The sequence below is a fragment of the Thamnophis elegans genome, chromosome 10 (assembly GCF_009769535.1).
Source record: "Thamnophis elegans isolate rThaEle1 chromosome 10, rThaEle1.pri, whole genome shotgun sequence".
In the NCBI taxonomy this organism is placed as follows: Eukaryota; Metazoa; Chordata; class Lepidosauria; order Squamata; family Colubridae; genus Thamnophis; species Thamnophis elegans.
This window is the reverse complement of record NC_045550.1, coordinates 20,301,051-20,316,561: the sequence shown is the minus strand read 5'-3', so window position 1 is coordinate 20,316,561 and position 15,511 is coordinate 20,301,051. Positions and strand designations below refer to the sequence as shown.

General features: G+C 41.8%; 1 protein-coding gene across 1 annotated transcript in view; it reads left to right on the top strand.

The window, feature by feature from the left end:
* Positions 1–15,511, top strand: part of SORCS3 (sortilin related VPS10 domain containing receptor 3) — a 719,817-nt gene that overhangs the window by 542,272 nt on the left and 162,034 nt on the right. The window contains 1 exon segment of the mRNA XM_032225623.1: positions 2,960–3,078. Coding sequence (XP_032081514.1) covers positions 2,960–3,078 — 119 coding nt within the window.

The window sequence follows — 15,511 nt, the reverse complement described above, 5'->3', positions numbered from 1 at the left end:
CATTGAATCCAGAGGAGGGAAGAGAGAAAGAAAGAGGGAGTGTGTGAGGTGGGGGGATTTCCTAAACCTCATTGAATCCAGAGGAGGTAAGAGAGAAAGAAAGAGGGAGTGTGTGAGGTGGGGGGATTTCCTAAACCCCATTGAATCCAGAGGAGGGAAGAGAGAAAGAAAGAGGGAGTGTGTGAGGTGGGGGGATTTCCTAAATCCCATTGAATCCAGAGGAGGAGTGTTTGTGTATTTGTCTGTGTGTGTGTGTGTGTGTGTGTGTGTGTGTGTGTGCGAGAGAGAGAGAGAGAGAGAGAGAGAGAGAGAGAGAGAGAGAGAGAGAGAGAGAGACTATCACTAAGTGTTGTAGCTTATGATTCTTGATGAATGTATTGTATTTTATTTTATTTATGTAGACAAATTCCTTGTGTGTCCAATCACACTTGGGTAATAAACTATTCTACTCTACTCTACTCTACTCTACTCTACTCTACTCTACTCTACTCTACTCTACTCTACTCTACTCATTTCTATTTCAATTCTAATAAGGAGTTTAGCTTCTCTCTCTTGAAAATGTAAGCTAGCATAATGCAAGCTAGCTTTAGCTTTCAAACAGTTCATTTAGTGACCAAAGTTACAACGGCATTGAAAAAAGTGACTGGTGACCATTTTTCACACTTAGCGACCATTTTTCACACTTAGCGACCGTTGAAGCATCCTCATGGTCACAAGATCAAAATTTTGATGTTTGGCAACAGATTCATATTTATGATGCTTTCAGTGTCCTGAGGTCATATAATCGCCTTGTGTGACCTTTTGACAAAATATAAAAATTTTAATCAAGCCCCCCCCCCCCGGTCAATGGTGTCCCTCTTTACCAATCTGAAAATCTGGTTACCTTAGGTATATATTCCTGAATGAATAGATGAGATATAAGCTTAAATAAGGAAAAAAAGATGGAAAAGAAGTCTGAGGAAGTAGAATTTGTCCCATGTCCCTGTGAAAAATAAGAAGGTATCTTTAGATTGGAATATTAGTGAAAATATGCCAGAATGATACAGAATGATACTCCTATGCAGTATCGAATATTTTCATATATTATTGATAACAAATCCAAATTTAGCCCAGTCTCTATCAGTTTAGTGCTTAAATCTTTGAGTCACATTTTAAGAAACTATGCTAAACTAATTTTATATCATAATCGTTGAACTATGGATAACATATGGTGGATAGTTCCATAAATTCTAGATACAAGAAATTACCCTTTTAATACCTAATTGCTGCAGTAGTATATATGAATGTGTGTATGCATGTATTTATGTACTGATATATAAATAGTAAATTTATCTCAGACTCTATTATGTTCAGTGAAGAATTAATTATTATTTATTCTTGTAATAGGATCCAGTCTGGGTCAATCTGGTTATTGTAATGCCTAATTCTTATAAGATCAAGAAGAAATACAATACAATTGATATGTATTTGTAATGACACTTTGCTTTATAGTCTGATCATCAACATATAAAATAATGATTTTTAAATCATATAATTAAACTGTGTATGTTTGCTGCTCAGTCTTTTATGATTATGTAGCTAGATTCCTCAGAAAAATCATAATCTGCATAGGTGAACCCAACAAACTTCTGACAACTAATGTAATTTAAAAATATGTTGCATTGTTGCATTTTAGAATAATGAAAAGTCAGTAAGAATGATGGTGTTAAATCTTGCTAATAGTATCTTTTGATGGACACTACAATGTATCGGTGGAATTAGAGATAGTTGTTTCCTAGAAGATGGAAAGTCTCTGGGTTCCACCACAAAACCGCGGTCGACTAAAGCGCATGTCACTAAAGCGCGGTGATAAAACCGCGCCGTCAAAACCGCACGACAACAGCGCGCCGACAACAGTGCGCCGACAGAAGCGCGCTGTAACATAACCCTAAACCTAACCCTAAACCTAACCCTAAACCTAACCCTAAACCTAACCCTAAACCTAACCCTAAACCTAACCCTAAACCTAACCCTAAACCTAACCCTAAACCTTACCTTAAGTTAAATCGCGCTTCTGTCGGCGCGCTGTTGTCGGCGCGCTGTTGTCGCGTGCTTTTCACATCGCGGTTTTAGCGCCGCGGTGTTGTCGGCGCGCTTTTGACTTTCGCCGTTATGTCGTGCCACGAAGTCTCTGAACTTAAGCAATGAATAGTGCAAGACTATATAGATACAATTTTTGCTTTTGTGGATAAGAAGCTTGGATATTCAGCATAAATGAAATGCATGAAAAAACATTAATTGCATTGTAACATTGCATTGTACTTTTGAGGATAAAACAAAATGCTGAATGATTTGTAATAGGAATTGAAATGAAATACACCCAATATTGTGATGCAAAGTCCTGTTAACCTATCATAAGTCACAGGCTTTAACAGATGAATGCAGTGGACATAGAAAAGTAGTTTGATTTGCTTAAAGTGGCATCAGAAAAAGCATTACCTTCTGGAGTTTCTTAGACTGCTTTGGAGCACTTTATAGTTCTTGCAAGGTAAAAATACTTAAATAAATGCTTATGCGTGCCAAAATGTCTCACTGTTCAGTGAAGAGGAGAAAAGAATCTCTCACCACCTCATTTACCTTTAAAGCAAATTAATCCTACTTCTATTCCCAGGCCTTATCCAGCAAAATTTCAGTAAGACTTTTTAATTAAAAAAAGAGCAGGGAATTTACTTTTCACCTACACCTAAAAGTGATTTTAAAAAAAATGATATGGATGCATTGCTCAGGCAATGCCTAATTGGGAGCTTAAAAATGGAAGAAAGAAAACAGTGATTTCAGAAATAGGCAATAGAATGGCATGGTCAACATGAAAAAATAAGAAGTATGAACTTGGCCATGGCAAAATATATAATATTTGCTTTATTTCCATAACAAATTGTCGGTCAATGTTTTTTCATACAAGGTTATCTTTTTCATACAGATGCCCATTATATAACTTGCAGGATTCAAGAATGTTCAGAGACCACCAGGAATGGACCTTTTTTGGACTCCATTGATACAAGTTCACTTGTTGTCCAAGATGAATATATCTTTATTCAGGTATGTCTACACACCGTGGCATATTTGTATGAGAGAATTTCTTCTAGTTATCAAAATGGTACCTAACTAGGAAGTAATTTAATTCTGTGTGGAAATCATCTTTGTTAAAGAATCAAGGATATTGACCATGTTTTCAAAACAAGATAAACCTTTATTGACAAAAAGTGATAAGAGCCAGTTGTTTTTCATGTTTTTAATAAGGGAACATCTAATATATTCTCAAAATGCTTATCTTAATATTGAGAACTAAATTATCTATACCTCAATACATGTAATTTTTTATTTCTCTATTTTTATTTGTATCAATAATTTATGGCAAAATGAATGTGGTACACTACTGATCTTGGTTTTCCCTTTTCCCATGTTTAAAAAATGTTTTCTGCTACATCTATGTTTTATTTAGTTGTGGGTGTTGTAACAATCAGTCTCTTAAATTATGGCAGGTTAAGTTAAAAACATACATGGAAAAGACGACTAGAATTCTGTTTTATTGTTGTAGGATATATTAACAGAATCTGAAAAGTCTGACAGCATTTCCCCTGCTTTTTCTTAGACCAAAAACAATTCTGGGAGTTTATCTTAAGCATCTTTCTGAGCCCTTTTTCTTATTCAGGGCTCAGTTGATGTTTATTAAATTGCTCTTTCGTTCCTTTTTCAAGGTTATGACAATACTCCCCTGATAACTGTCCAAGCAATATAAATAGATATATATGGTAATTTTATTGTTCATTTATTATTAAATATAAAATATCAAGATAATAGAATGTTAAATATTAAGGACATCCATCTTTGCATTTAGAAAAATGGACATTTAGAGACTACTCAATTGACAGCCTGTCTTTAGATATAGGGAAACCGGGTGCATACAAGTCCCCTTCAGGAAGTGAGAGTTACTTATAGCAGAGAGTTCAGAGTTACTTATAGCAGCCCGGAGGGCAGTGACCTCTACAACCCATCAAATTGCCCCACTGGCAAATGTGGCTGATGACACACCCTAGGGGTAGGGGGAAAACAGGGTAATGATTGGGACCATAAATTATGTGGGGTCAGAGCGGGAATGTGCCCGGATGAAGTTCCTAATAAATAACTGGATTTCTTTGAAGCTTGGTTCAAGGCTCATGATTTAATTAGAGTATCAGTTGGAACCCTGACAACATGTTTCATAATTATATACTGTAATACAATTATGACATAAAATGCCATATTTTTCGGAGTATAAGACGCACCAAGATTTTGAAGAGGCAAATTTTAAGAAAAGTTATTGCACTCTGCAGACGTCCCAAAAATGGCCTGCTTTTGTGAAAACAGGCCTGGTTTGTTTTTGTTTTTTTAAAGGGCATGAATAGCCTTTAGGAGGCTTGTAGAGTGCTCCTCCTCAGGAGATGCCCTCCCAAAACGAATAAAAAAGGCCCATTTGTCACAAAACTGGGCCCATTTTTGCCAAAAAAAAGGCACATGCATAGCCTTTTGGAGACTTATAGAGTGCTCCTAGGGGCTGGGGGGAGCAAAATTGAGCAAAAAATGGCCCCCTTTTTAGCTCATTTCTGCCCTCCCCAGTCCCCAAGAGTGCTCTGAAAGTCTCCTAAAGGCTATGCACGGCCATTTTGGTAAAGGGAATGGGGTTTCAGGAGGCAAAAGATTCTGTATTCAGTGTACAAGACACACCCAGATTTTTAGCCTCTTTTTTGAGGGAAAAAGGTGCATCTTATACTCCGAAAAATACAGTATATGTGAAGAAAAGATAAAATTCAGGAAATGAAATAAAATATATCCAGTTTGTTTAATGAAGTTATAAGTAGGGATATTCAAAATCATTTTTTTCTCAATTATGCACTAATCTGGCAATAGCAATAGCACTTAGACCTATATGCCACTTCATAGTGATTAACAACACTTTCTAAGCAGTTTACAGAGTTAGCATATTGCACCCTGAAATCTGGATCCTCATTTTACCAACCTTGGAAGAATGGAAGGTTGATTCAACTTTTAGCCAGTCAGATTATGTTTTGGAACAGAAATTATTTTCCAGTTTCCAATTATAGTTTGACTCCAGAACACTTTGAATTGATTCCTGCTCCAAAAGATTTATTTTCAGGAAACAATTGAACTATTTTTGAAATGTCCCTATTCCAGAAGAAAGTGAACATTATTTTATAGGCAGACTAGAATCCAGTTGCTGATACATCCTTACTTATGGAAACTCACTTACCGATATTAGCTTCTCTCCTGAATACATCCAACTTCACAGCTTTCTAAGGGTAGGAAACATGAACTGAAACTCCCTATGTAAGTTCCTATTAATTTCTGAAGAAAAGGCTAACCAATGGATGTACACTGGTAAGAATCAAGATTAGTTCAAAGGTTGCAGCATGCATATAAAAGAGTCCCTGCAGCAAGATGGATAGCAAATAATGCCCCAACACTGGAAGTTTTTAAGAAGATGTTGGATAGCCATCTGTCTGAAACGGTATAGGGTTTCCTGCCTAGGCAGGAGGTTGTACTAGAAGACCTCCAAGGTACCTTACAACTCTGCTTTTGTATTGTATTGTATTGTATATGTGTGTGTGTATGTATATCTATCTATCTATCTATCTATCTATCTATCTATCTATCTATCTATCTATCTATCATCCATCCATCCATCCATCCATCCATCCATCCATCCATCCATCCATCCATCCATCCATCCATCCATCTATCTATCTATCTATCTATCTATCTATCTATCTATCTATCTATCTATTTATCTAAAGGTCCCTTCCAACTCTGCTATTGTATTATTGTATTATATTTTTAAAAAGGCAAAATACAAATGTCATTACTTCTACACGATAGCTATATTTAATGCATCAATGTCCTTAAATTATAAACCTTTTGAATGCTATGAAAAACATAATCCATTATATATGTTCTTCCCCCATTTCTAACTCACCGTAAAACATTGGTGATCATCCAGTTGCTGAACTACAGATGTCAGAGTTTTTCAGTATTCACCATCCTGGCCCTTGATCAATTTGTTTATGGAGTGTACTGGTCTTTATTTGCAGTGATCTTATAAATGTGCCTAGTACTACTTTCTGGAAGTAGAAAGCTAGGTTAGATGAGGATATGGCAGAAGTAATTCAACAAAGAATTCTATAACTTTTTCTCACATTTAGAACATATGATTGTCTAAATCAGCCTCTCCATTATGTTGATCCCCTTCATATGTTGAACTTCAACTACTGTAATACTAGTCATCATTTCTGGAGGATAGGTGAAACCTTCTTAAAGACAGGTCCTATTTTTCATTCTGAAGTTAAGCAACAAATATCAGACATTTTGCACCAGATTGACAGGATAATCATTCATTTGCACTGGTTGGCATTCATCAGAAACAAAATGCTTGGGGCTCAAAATCTTTGCTGCTATTTTTAAAAAAGCAATGAATAAAGGTTTGTACTATTGTTTTACAGTTACTGTTACAGAATGTTTTTATATCTGTTGTTTAGAACATGAAAGTTCAGATTAAGATTTTAAAATGTACAAAAGTCACACAATCCATTCATCTTTCTATGCCAAGAAAGGCCTGTATGTTATACCCTTGCTTGTATGGTTCATCAGAAAAATATTCAACCAGAATTTCAGTTTTATTTGAATTAGAGTAAAACTTGAGGATAATCTTGGAATGTCAGTGTATGCTCTATAGAATAATCCACATACCTGAGAAAAGTAGATTCCTTGGTGATCAAAGGCATCTATAAGAACAGAGGAAGATAATCACAGCCCTGCAGATATTGTTGAACTTAATTCCTGTCAAATCTAGCTAGTATAACTAAAACACAGAGTTTATGGAATGTGTCATCGAAAAATATCGGGAGGGACATATATTTCCCCTGTGTATTAGACTGTAATAATCCAAGTAACACATGATAAGAGCAGATTATGTTAAAGCATCAATGCTTCTAATACATAAATTGTCAACTCACAGTTTTCTATAGTCATACTGCCTGCAGTTACCATGCAACTTCCAAGAAATATTCATGTCTTTATACAGTTTTTGGAGGCCTGTAAAAGTTATTCACTGGCCACTTTCTTCTTTTTTCTAGTAAAACTATCAGGGTTTCTTTATATCTCCCAGCAATCTTTCTACAAAAAGAATAGTATGCACATGATATATGGGAGTATTCTTTCCTGAATCCAATCACACAACTGGCACACATCTTAGAACAAGAAATGTAGTCTATGCTGTAGACTATAAACTGTAATATTTTAAAAATGTGGACTACAATATTTTTAAAATGTTGACTGTTATAGAAAAGCTATTACTCACAGTTTTGCCCCCTATCTTACTATAGTTTTTATTCAGAACAAAAGTATAGGAGTTGAATACATTTCAAGAATTATTATGGAGTAGTAATGCATTTATTATAGTCATTAACTAGCATTTTATATATTTGTAATTTTTACAAAGCTCAAATTTATATACAGATATATCAAAATAAGATTTATAGAGTATTTACCATTAAATAGTATATTTAATAATATTAATAGAAATAAAATGCTTCAAACTGCAAGACACTGTAAGTACAAGTAGTAGAATATTAAAACTAAATTATAAAACTGCTTTGCAAATGAAATACTAAGATATTAAAATTATTAAACTGAAGGAAATAATGCAACACTTCCAAAGAAACTCATCATAGAAGAATTTAAACTCATTGCAAGCAAAGTTATGAGGGTAGTATGCACATTGCTATAGAAAGGATAACAAAGGAGCATTTGAGCTAGAATCGTAGATTCTTTCAGCTCATGGGGAAAAGTTTGCACTTTAAAAAGAATATTGTTATAACTCCACTTCAATATTCAGAGGGCAAGACATTAAACAAACTAAGAAACAGCTTTTGTCAGTTATGAACCTTCTGGATCTTGGTTTTCCATAAAGAAATAACAATAACTAGAAGGATTGCAATGGTCAAGGGTGTTATCAAAGCTTGAATCAGACATAGAGTCAGCAAATTCAGACCTTAGATTCCAATGGGATCATTCCAGCTTCTAAATAAAGCATTGTATTCCAGATATAGCAAGATGTATGAAATAACACTTTTATGAATCTCTTTGAAACAGTCATCTCCCTGGCATGTAGCTGGTATCACTCCACTGGTCCTTATGGAGGCAGTTAAAAGGACAGAATAAGTAACATTAAATTTTGGAGAGTCATTGAATTTTGCAATACCAGATTCTTGTCTGCTTTCCTTTAGTATGAAAAAGGCCTATTATGCCCCTGCATTCCTGCTGACCCTGTCATAAATAGATTTTAATGTATTCATGCCAAATTCTAAAGTTTATCAGTGTGGGATTCTTCTTTGGTAAATATGATGACAGACTTTGCATAAATATTAAGACCAAGAAAGGCCAGAATGCAGCTTTTTTCACTCCTTTCTCAAAGGAAATATCAGTAGAGACATAGCAAGTACTTGGGTAAGACTTTTTGTGCAAATTTCCAATTAAACAAAATAGCCTTTGAATGGTTGAATGGATGAATTACCTTTTACCAAACTTATCTTTAATTAATAGAAAGATGGTGTATTTGGGGTCTTGCCATTTCCATTTGGCCTTAATTGCCATTTTCAGTTATGGGGAAGTTAATGTCTTTGTTTAAGTTATCAAAACACCAAGGTTTTGTTGTCTCTTGACAATCCAAAGCAGCCAGTGGTCTTTAAGGTACAGATTTAAGGTCTATGTAAAGATCAAGCAATTAAAAGGTAAAAAAATGAAGTTAGCTTTGTACGTACCTACCTACCTACCTACCTACCTACCTACCTACCTACCTACCTACCTACCTACATACATACATACATACATATATATATATATATATATATATAGAGAGAGAGAGAGAGAGAGAGAGACATAGAAGAGATAGCTTCACTTCTTTTTGTGCTCTTTCTGCTGCTGATTTTCCTTTCATATTCCAGGTGCCTCAAGCATGGAAGATGCTCCCAACATATTTAAGGGTCTTGGACTATTCCATGTAATTTCCATTAATCTCTCACCTACTGTACATCTCTTTGAAAAGACATGATCTTTATTTTTCTGTAATTTATGGTTAGGCTTTCCTCAACATAATAGGGGCGCATGTGCGAGGATTAAGATGGCTGCAAGGCTCCGTCCGCTCTAAAATCTACCCGACGAAATGCTGGAGAAACCGCGAGTAACATCTTTAAAATATAATATAAACAGCTCACCCGGGAAGCCTAAGACCCAGGGAGCCCAAAAAGATCAGTTGACGGCAGGGACTACCTCTTTGGAGATAGCCCCGAACCGCAAGGGCTCCAGCGTCTTTAGCGATCTCCATGCTGGTCGGGCCATTCGGCAGCGCGGAAGAGAATTTCGGGTTGGAAATGGCGGCGGCGTTCTTCGGGGGCTCCGTCGCCTGTTTCATCTTCTAGCTATGCTGGCTTGCGACGGGAGCGACCCACGACTGTGCATCCACCCCCAGGACCATCTCCGGGCCGTCAGGACGCTGCAGCTGCGGATTGAGGAGGTTTGGGCGATTCTGGCGGTTTCCGTGCTGCTTCATTTGCATCAGCTGTTCGGCGGCGAGGGGGGGAATATCAATTTGGTGGCAGTGGCATCGTATTTTGGCATCTCCATCGCCTCCCCCACCCCTGCCCCCCGTTTGCCTACAGGGGGATTGTGGAACTGGGGAGACCACCCCTGGAATTTGCAGACCTGGACGATCCCATTGGCCTCAGAGTCTCCGGTGCTTTTTGGACTGCCTTGCCTATCTAACATCGAGGGAGCAAGCGCCATCTTGGGAATAACGACGGGGTCTCTAGGCAATTACAGCGCCTGTTCCATCTTTTCCCATTTATTTTTAATGGTGTGCCTCTGGGAACTTCTTGGAATGGTTTTTCCACCAGAAGGAAGACTCTGGACTTGTTCTGCGGGTGGACAGATGATGACTGCACTGCGTGTGTGTTTTGAACCCCCACAGGACCCCCTGACTAACAAAGTTATAGAAAAAGAGAGGGGTTATAAGACACTTCCCCACAGATATTATCTGAACTATAACTGGTCCTTAGCCATTTCAATTCTGAACATTGAGAGCCAATCTTTTACTGCCTGAACTCGCACCTTAAATTAATTAATTTTGCGCAATTATAATTTCTTTCTTTTCTTTCATCTTTTTCTTCTCTCTTTGCATGGGCTATGTATGAGGTACGCATGAGATGAATGAATGTCCCACTTTTATGATCATATTGTTGTAAAATTTTTGTGTTTTTTAACTTTTACGTGGGGACTGTTTGGGGGAGTGTTTGAGTATGTGTGATTCGGAGGACCTGCCGGGAGTTGCGGGGGCCATGGGGGTGGTTGAGGGGACCAGAGACACGGGAGAGGGTCGGGGTATTGCGGTCGTAACAGGGAGGGGCAGATACGGCGGGGACTTTAGGGCAGGCCATTACCGGGGAAGGAGGGTTCGCTACATTGCAGAGATCCCTCCTTCCGGCCCTAGGAGTCCCACTCCAAGACCAGATGGCGTAAGTAGTCAGGACCCTGGTCTCAGGCTGTTGTCGCTAAATGCCAGGTCTGTTGTTCATAAAGCTCCTCTCGTCCGGGACTTAATTTTAGACGAGAGGGCAGACCTGGCATGTATTACTGAAACCTGGCTGGGCCCAGAGGGAGGAGTCCCCCTTGTAGAGCTGTGCCCAGAAGGATTTCAGGTGCTGCATCAGCCGAGAGCCCAGGGAAGGGGTGGGGGTGTGGCCGCTGTCATCCGGGAGTCGTTAGTTCCTCGTAGGGTCCCTGCCCCGGAGATTGTCGGGTGTGAGTCTTTGCTGTTAAAGTTGGACCTCAAGGGTCAAGTGGGTCTGCTGCTAACGTACCTGCCTCCCAACAGCGTTGCAGCAGCCCTCCCCTCGCTCCTCGAGTCGGTAGCCGAGCTGGCAATTGAGTTCCCTAGGTTGATGGTCCTGGGGGACTTTAATTTGCCGTCGCTCGGTGAAAACTCTGATGGGGCGCAGGAGTTCATGGCTTCCATGACAGCCATGGGCTTGACCCAAGTAATTCGAGGCCCAACCCATTCAGCGGGACACATGCTTGACCTTGTATTTCTCTCGGAGCAGTGGATTTGTGAACTCTGCCCCCCCACCGACACCGACTGCGACCTGTCCGAGAGGTAGGAGGAGAACCACTGCAGAACAGTGCCGCCCACCCCCACCTCCCGCAGTCGTCGCAGAAGGATACCATGGTCGATGGTATCGAAAGCCGCTGAGAGGTCAAGGAGAACCAGGATGGACGCGTGGCCTCCATCTCTGGCTCTCCAGAGATCATCGGTCAATGCGACCAAAGCGGTTTCTGTGCTGTAACCGGGCCTGAAGCCTGACTGGAAGGGGTCAAGATAGTTAGCTTCCTCCAAGGTACGCTGAAGCTGGAAGGCCACCACCTTCTCAACAACCTTCCCCACAAAGGGGAGGTTGGAGACTGGACGGTAGTTATTAAGAACAGCTGGATCCAAGGACGGTTTCTTCAGGAGGGGTATCACCACCGCCGTCTTAAGCGCGGTGGGGAAGTACCCCTCCCGAAGAGAGGCGGTAACAACCGCCTGGATCCAGCCTCGTGTCACCTCACTGCTGTTGGCAACCAGCCAGGAGGGACACGGGTCCAGTATACAGGTGGAGGCACTCACAGCTCGCATAGCCTTGTCCACATCCCCAGAGGCAACATCCTGAAACTCAACCCAGAGATGGTCTGCCAAGTCATTCCCCTGTGTCTCGGCTGGATCTGCGGGGGTGGAGTCCAGGTCCGACCGAAACCGAGCAACTTTGTCCGCCAAGAACTGAACATACTCCTCAGCCCTACCCTGTAAGGGGTCCCACGTCTCCCTCCTATTTAGGAGGGAGCGGGTTATCCTAAACAGGGCGGCTGGGCGGGACTCGGCGGACGCTACCAAGGTGGCAATGTGTGTTCTCTTAGCTGTTCTTAATGCCCGGATGTACTCCTTGGTGCATGCTGTCAAAAGTGCTCGGTTCGGTTCGGACCTATTGGATCTCCACTGGTGCTCTAGGTGTCTCCTTCGGCGCTTTATCTCCCGGAGCTCCTCAGTGAACCAAGGAGGCCTCCGGGAGCCGCTGACCTGGAGGGGCCGTAGTGGCGCAATTCGGTCCAGAGACTCTGACGCTGCCGAGTGCCAGGCAGCAGCAAGAGTCTCCGCTGAACTGTGGGCGAGAGTATCAGGAATAACCCCAAGCTCCGTCTGGAACCTTACAGGGTCCATAAGTCGCCTGGGGCGGAACCACCTGGTCGGTTCCTCCTCCCTACGGTGGGGGTTTGGCCTCCGGAAGTCTAGCCTCAGTAGGCAGTGGTCTGACCACGACAGGGGTATGATCTCATTACCCCTCAGACCAAGATCATAACTCCACTGCTCCGAGAGGAATACGAGGTCGAGTGTGTGACCCGCTGAGTGAGTCGGGCCTCGAATTACCTGGGTCAAGCCCATGGCTGTCATGGAAGCCATGAACTCCTGCGCTCCATCAGAGTGTTCACCGAGCGAAGGCAAGTTAAAGTCCCCTAGAACCATAAGCCTGGGGAACTCAACTGCCAGCTCGGCTACTGACTCGAGGAGTGAGGGGAGGGCTGCTGCAACGCAGTTGGGAAGCAGGTACGCTAGCAGCAGACCCACTTGACCCTTGAGGTCCAGCTTCACCAGTAGGGTCTCACACCCGACAAGCTCCGGAGCAGGGATCCTACGAGGTACTAAAGACTCCCGGACTACAATAGCCACACCGCCACCCCTTCCCTGGGCTCTCGGCTGGTGAAGCACCTGAAATCCGTCTGGGCACATCTCTACGAGGGGGACTCCTCCCTCCGTGCCCAGCCATGTCTCAGTAATACATGCCAGGTCTGCCCCCTCGTCTAAAATTAAGTCCCGGACGAGGGGAGCCTTATGAACAACAGACCTGGCATTTAGCGACACCAGCCTGAGACCAGGGTCCTGATTGCTCGCACCATCTGACCTTGGAGTGGGACTCCTAGGGCCGGAAGGAGGGATCTCTGTGATATAGCGAGCCCTCCTTCCCTGGTAATGGCCTGCCCTAAAGTCCCCACCGTATCTGCCTCTCCCTGTTATGACCGCAATGCCCCGACCCTCTCCCGTGGATGTAGTTCCCCCAACCACCCCGGTGACCCCTGCATACCCCGCCAGGTCCTCCGAATCAGTCATACCCAAACTCTCACACAGACAGTCCTCACTAGAAAGTTAAAACACAAATACAGCAATATTAATAGTAAAAAGTGAGTTCATTCATACCATCCCATACAATCCCATGCACTCACCATACCGTTTAAAATTTGCGCAGCGTGCGAAGATCTTACAAAAAGTCATACAAAAGATATACAGAAGGGGGAGATGGCATTTCTTCCCTTCTTATGCAGTTAGAAAGGTCCCAAGAGTCTAGGCGGTTAAAAAGACCGCCAAAGATGTTTAGTCCGGTTTGCCAACGATGTTGGGGTAGGCAAAGTCTAGGTGGCTGAGATGGTTTCCCTGGGGTGGCGAAAAGTGATGTTGGTCGGGCAGATACAGTTTGTTCGTGCGTGTGGAAGCCCAGGAGATGTAATTGTAGAAAGGGTGGGTAGATGTTAATTGAAGAGGCGGTGAAGATGACAAACCAGCCAAAAGATGAAAAAAGAACTAGTAATGGCCACAGGGGGGAGTCTAAGATAATAAACCAGCCCAAGATGAAAAAGAGTATCAGTAGTGGCCACTGGGGGGAGTCTAAGCTCCAAGTACCCTGCCTTTCCAGAGCAATGGCGTCCAATGTAAAAGAGTCCAGTGAATAGCTCTGTCGGACGTGGCTCTCTTGAGGCAGCAGCAGCAACAAACAGTAATCAACACAGCCAGCACAGCGAGGAGCCCGTCGTTGGAGTCCTGGGGTCACAGCCCCGGCAATTAGACAATAGATGGAGCCCGACGGAGGCAATGGCAAGATGCAGAGGAAATGCCGTGCCAAAGGGGAGGAGGAGAAATCAGCAGGGCTGCGTTGCAGAGTTGCAAGGTTGTAGTGGGGAGAGAGAGCCAGTCCTCTGGTCCAGGCAGGCACCTCCATAGAGTTCCCCACCCCCTGTTCGGGGCACAAGCCAGCACGCCAACAATAAAAGTTATTCAATGGAAGACCAAGTCTCCCAGGGCAGTGGGGCAGCCCCTCAGAGCGGCGAGGCCAAAACCACCGTCGCTCGCGTAAAGCCGCCACCGCCGCCACCGCCGACCAGCTGTTTAAAAAGATCGTCGAGGGAGGTAATACCGTCCAGGAGCCACCCAAAGGCAGCCCCCTCCTCAAATAATTACCTCCCCAGGGGGCCTGAGCGTTGGTATCTTGGAGGGACCCCTCCGTTCTCATGTCTGGGGCCCTAGTCACCTGAAATCTCTTGGTTTTCAATTTCAATAGCCGGAGCGGTGAGACTCGGCAGCCATCTCCCATTCTCACGCATGCGCTCAATTCGAAGGGAAAAAGATACTTTTAATGGGAATATATGCTCCCAATCAACAACAAGACAAATTTTACAAAATGCTCCATACTAAATTAATACAATAGGACTATAGATCTTGCATATTAATGGGTGACTGGAATGGAGTTTTGAACACTAAGAAAGATAAGAAGGGTCTCCTGCAAAACATCCAAACGCGAGCGAAACTATGTAAGTCTTTTTTCGATATGATGGATGATATGGAGCTAAGAGATATCTGGCGAGAAAGAAATGCAAGAGAACAGGACTTTACATTTTTTTCTGATAGACATCAATCTTTTTCCAGGATTGATTTCATATTAACAACAACTGATTTGCTTTCTAGGGTAAAGCAGACGAAGATATATTCCAGAGCCTTAACAGATCATAACCCGGTTTGGATTGAATTGGAATTTGGGAGGGAATCTAGAAGGTGTTGGAGATTAAATGAAAATTTATTTAGATATGAGAAAAATGTTAATGAATGTAAAAAACTGTTGAGAGAATATTTTGTTTTTAACATGAATAAGGGTACATCTATGGAAATGGTTTGGGATGCAAATAAAGTGTACATGCGAGGAGTCCTAATAAATTTAAATAAATTATATAGACGAAGACAGGGGGAAAAAAGAAAGGAACTAGACGAAGAGATTAGGAAGAAAGAACAGGAGTTAATACTAAACCCAGGAGATAAGAAGATTAAAGATGCAATTACCCTATTACGAGCACAATTTAATATGCTGATGTCAGATCAGGTGGCTACTAATTTGTTATATGCAAAACATAATACTTTCTGTAATGCAAATAAACCAGGTAGATGGCTAGCATATTTGACCAGGAAGAAACAGAAATCTCGTAATATACCGAAAATATATTATAAAGGGAAAGAAGTTTATCAACAGGATATGATTCAAAAGGCCTTCCTTGAATTTTTTACAGGATTGTACAG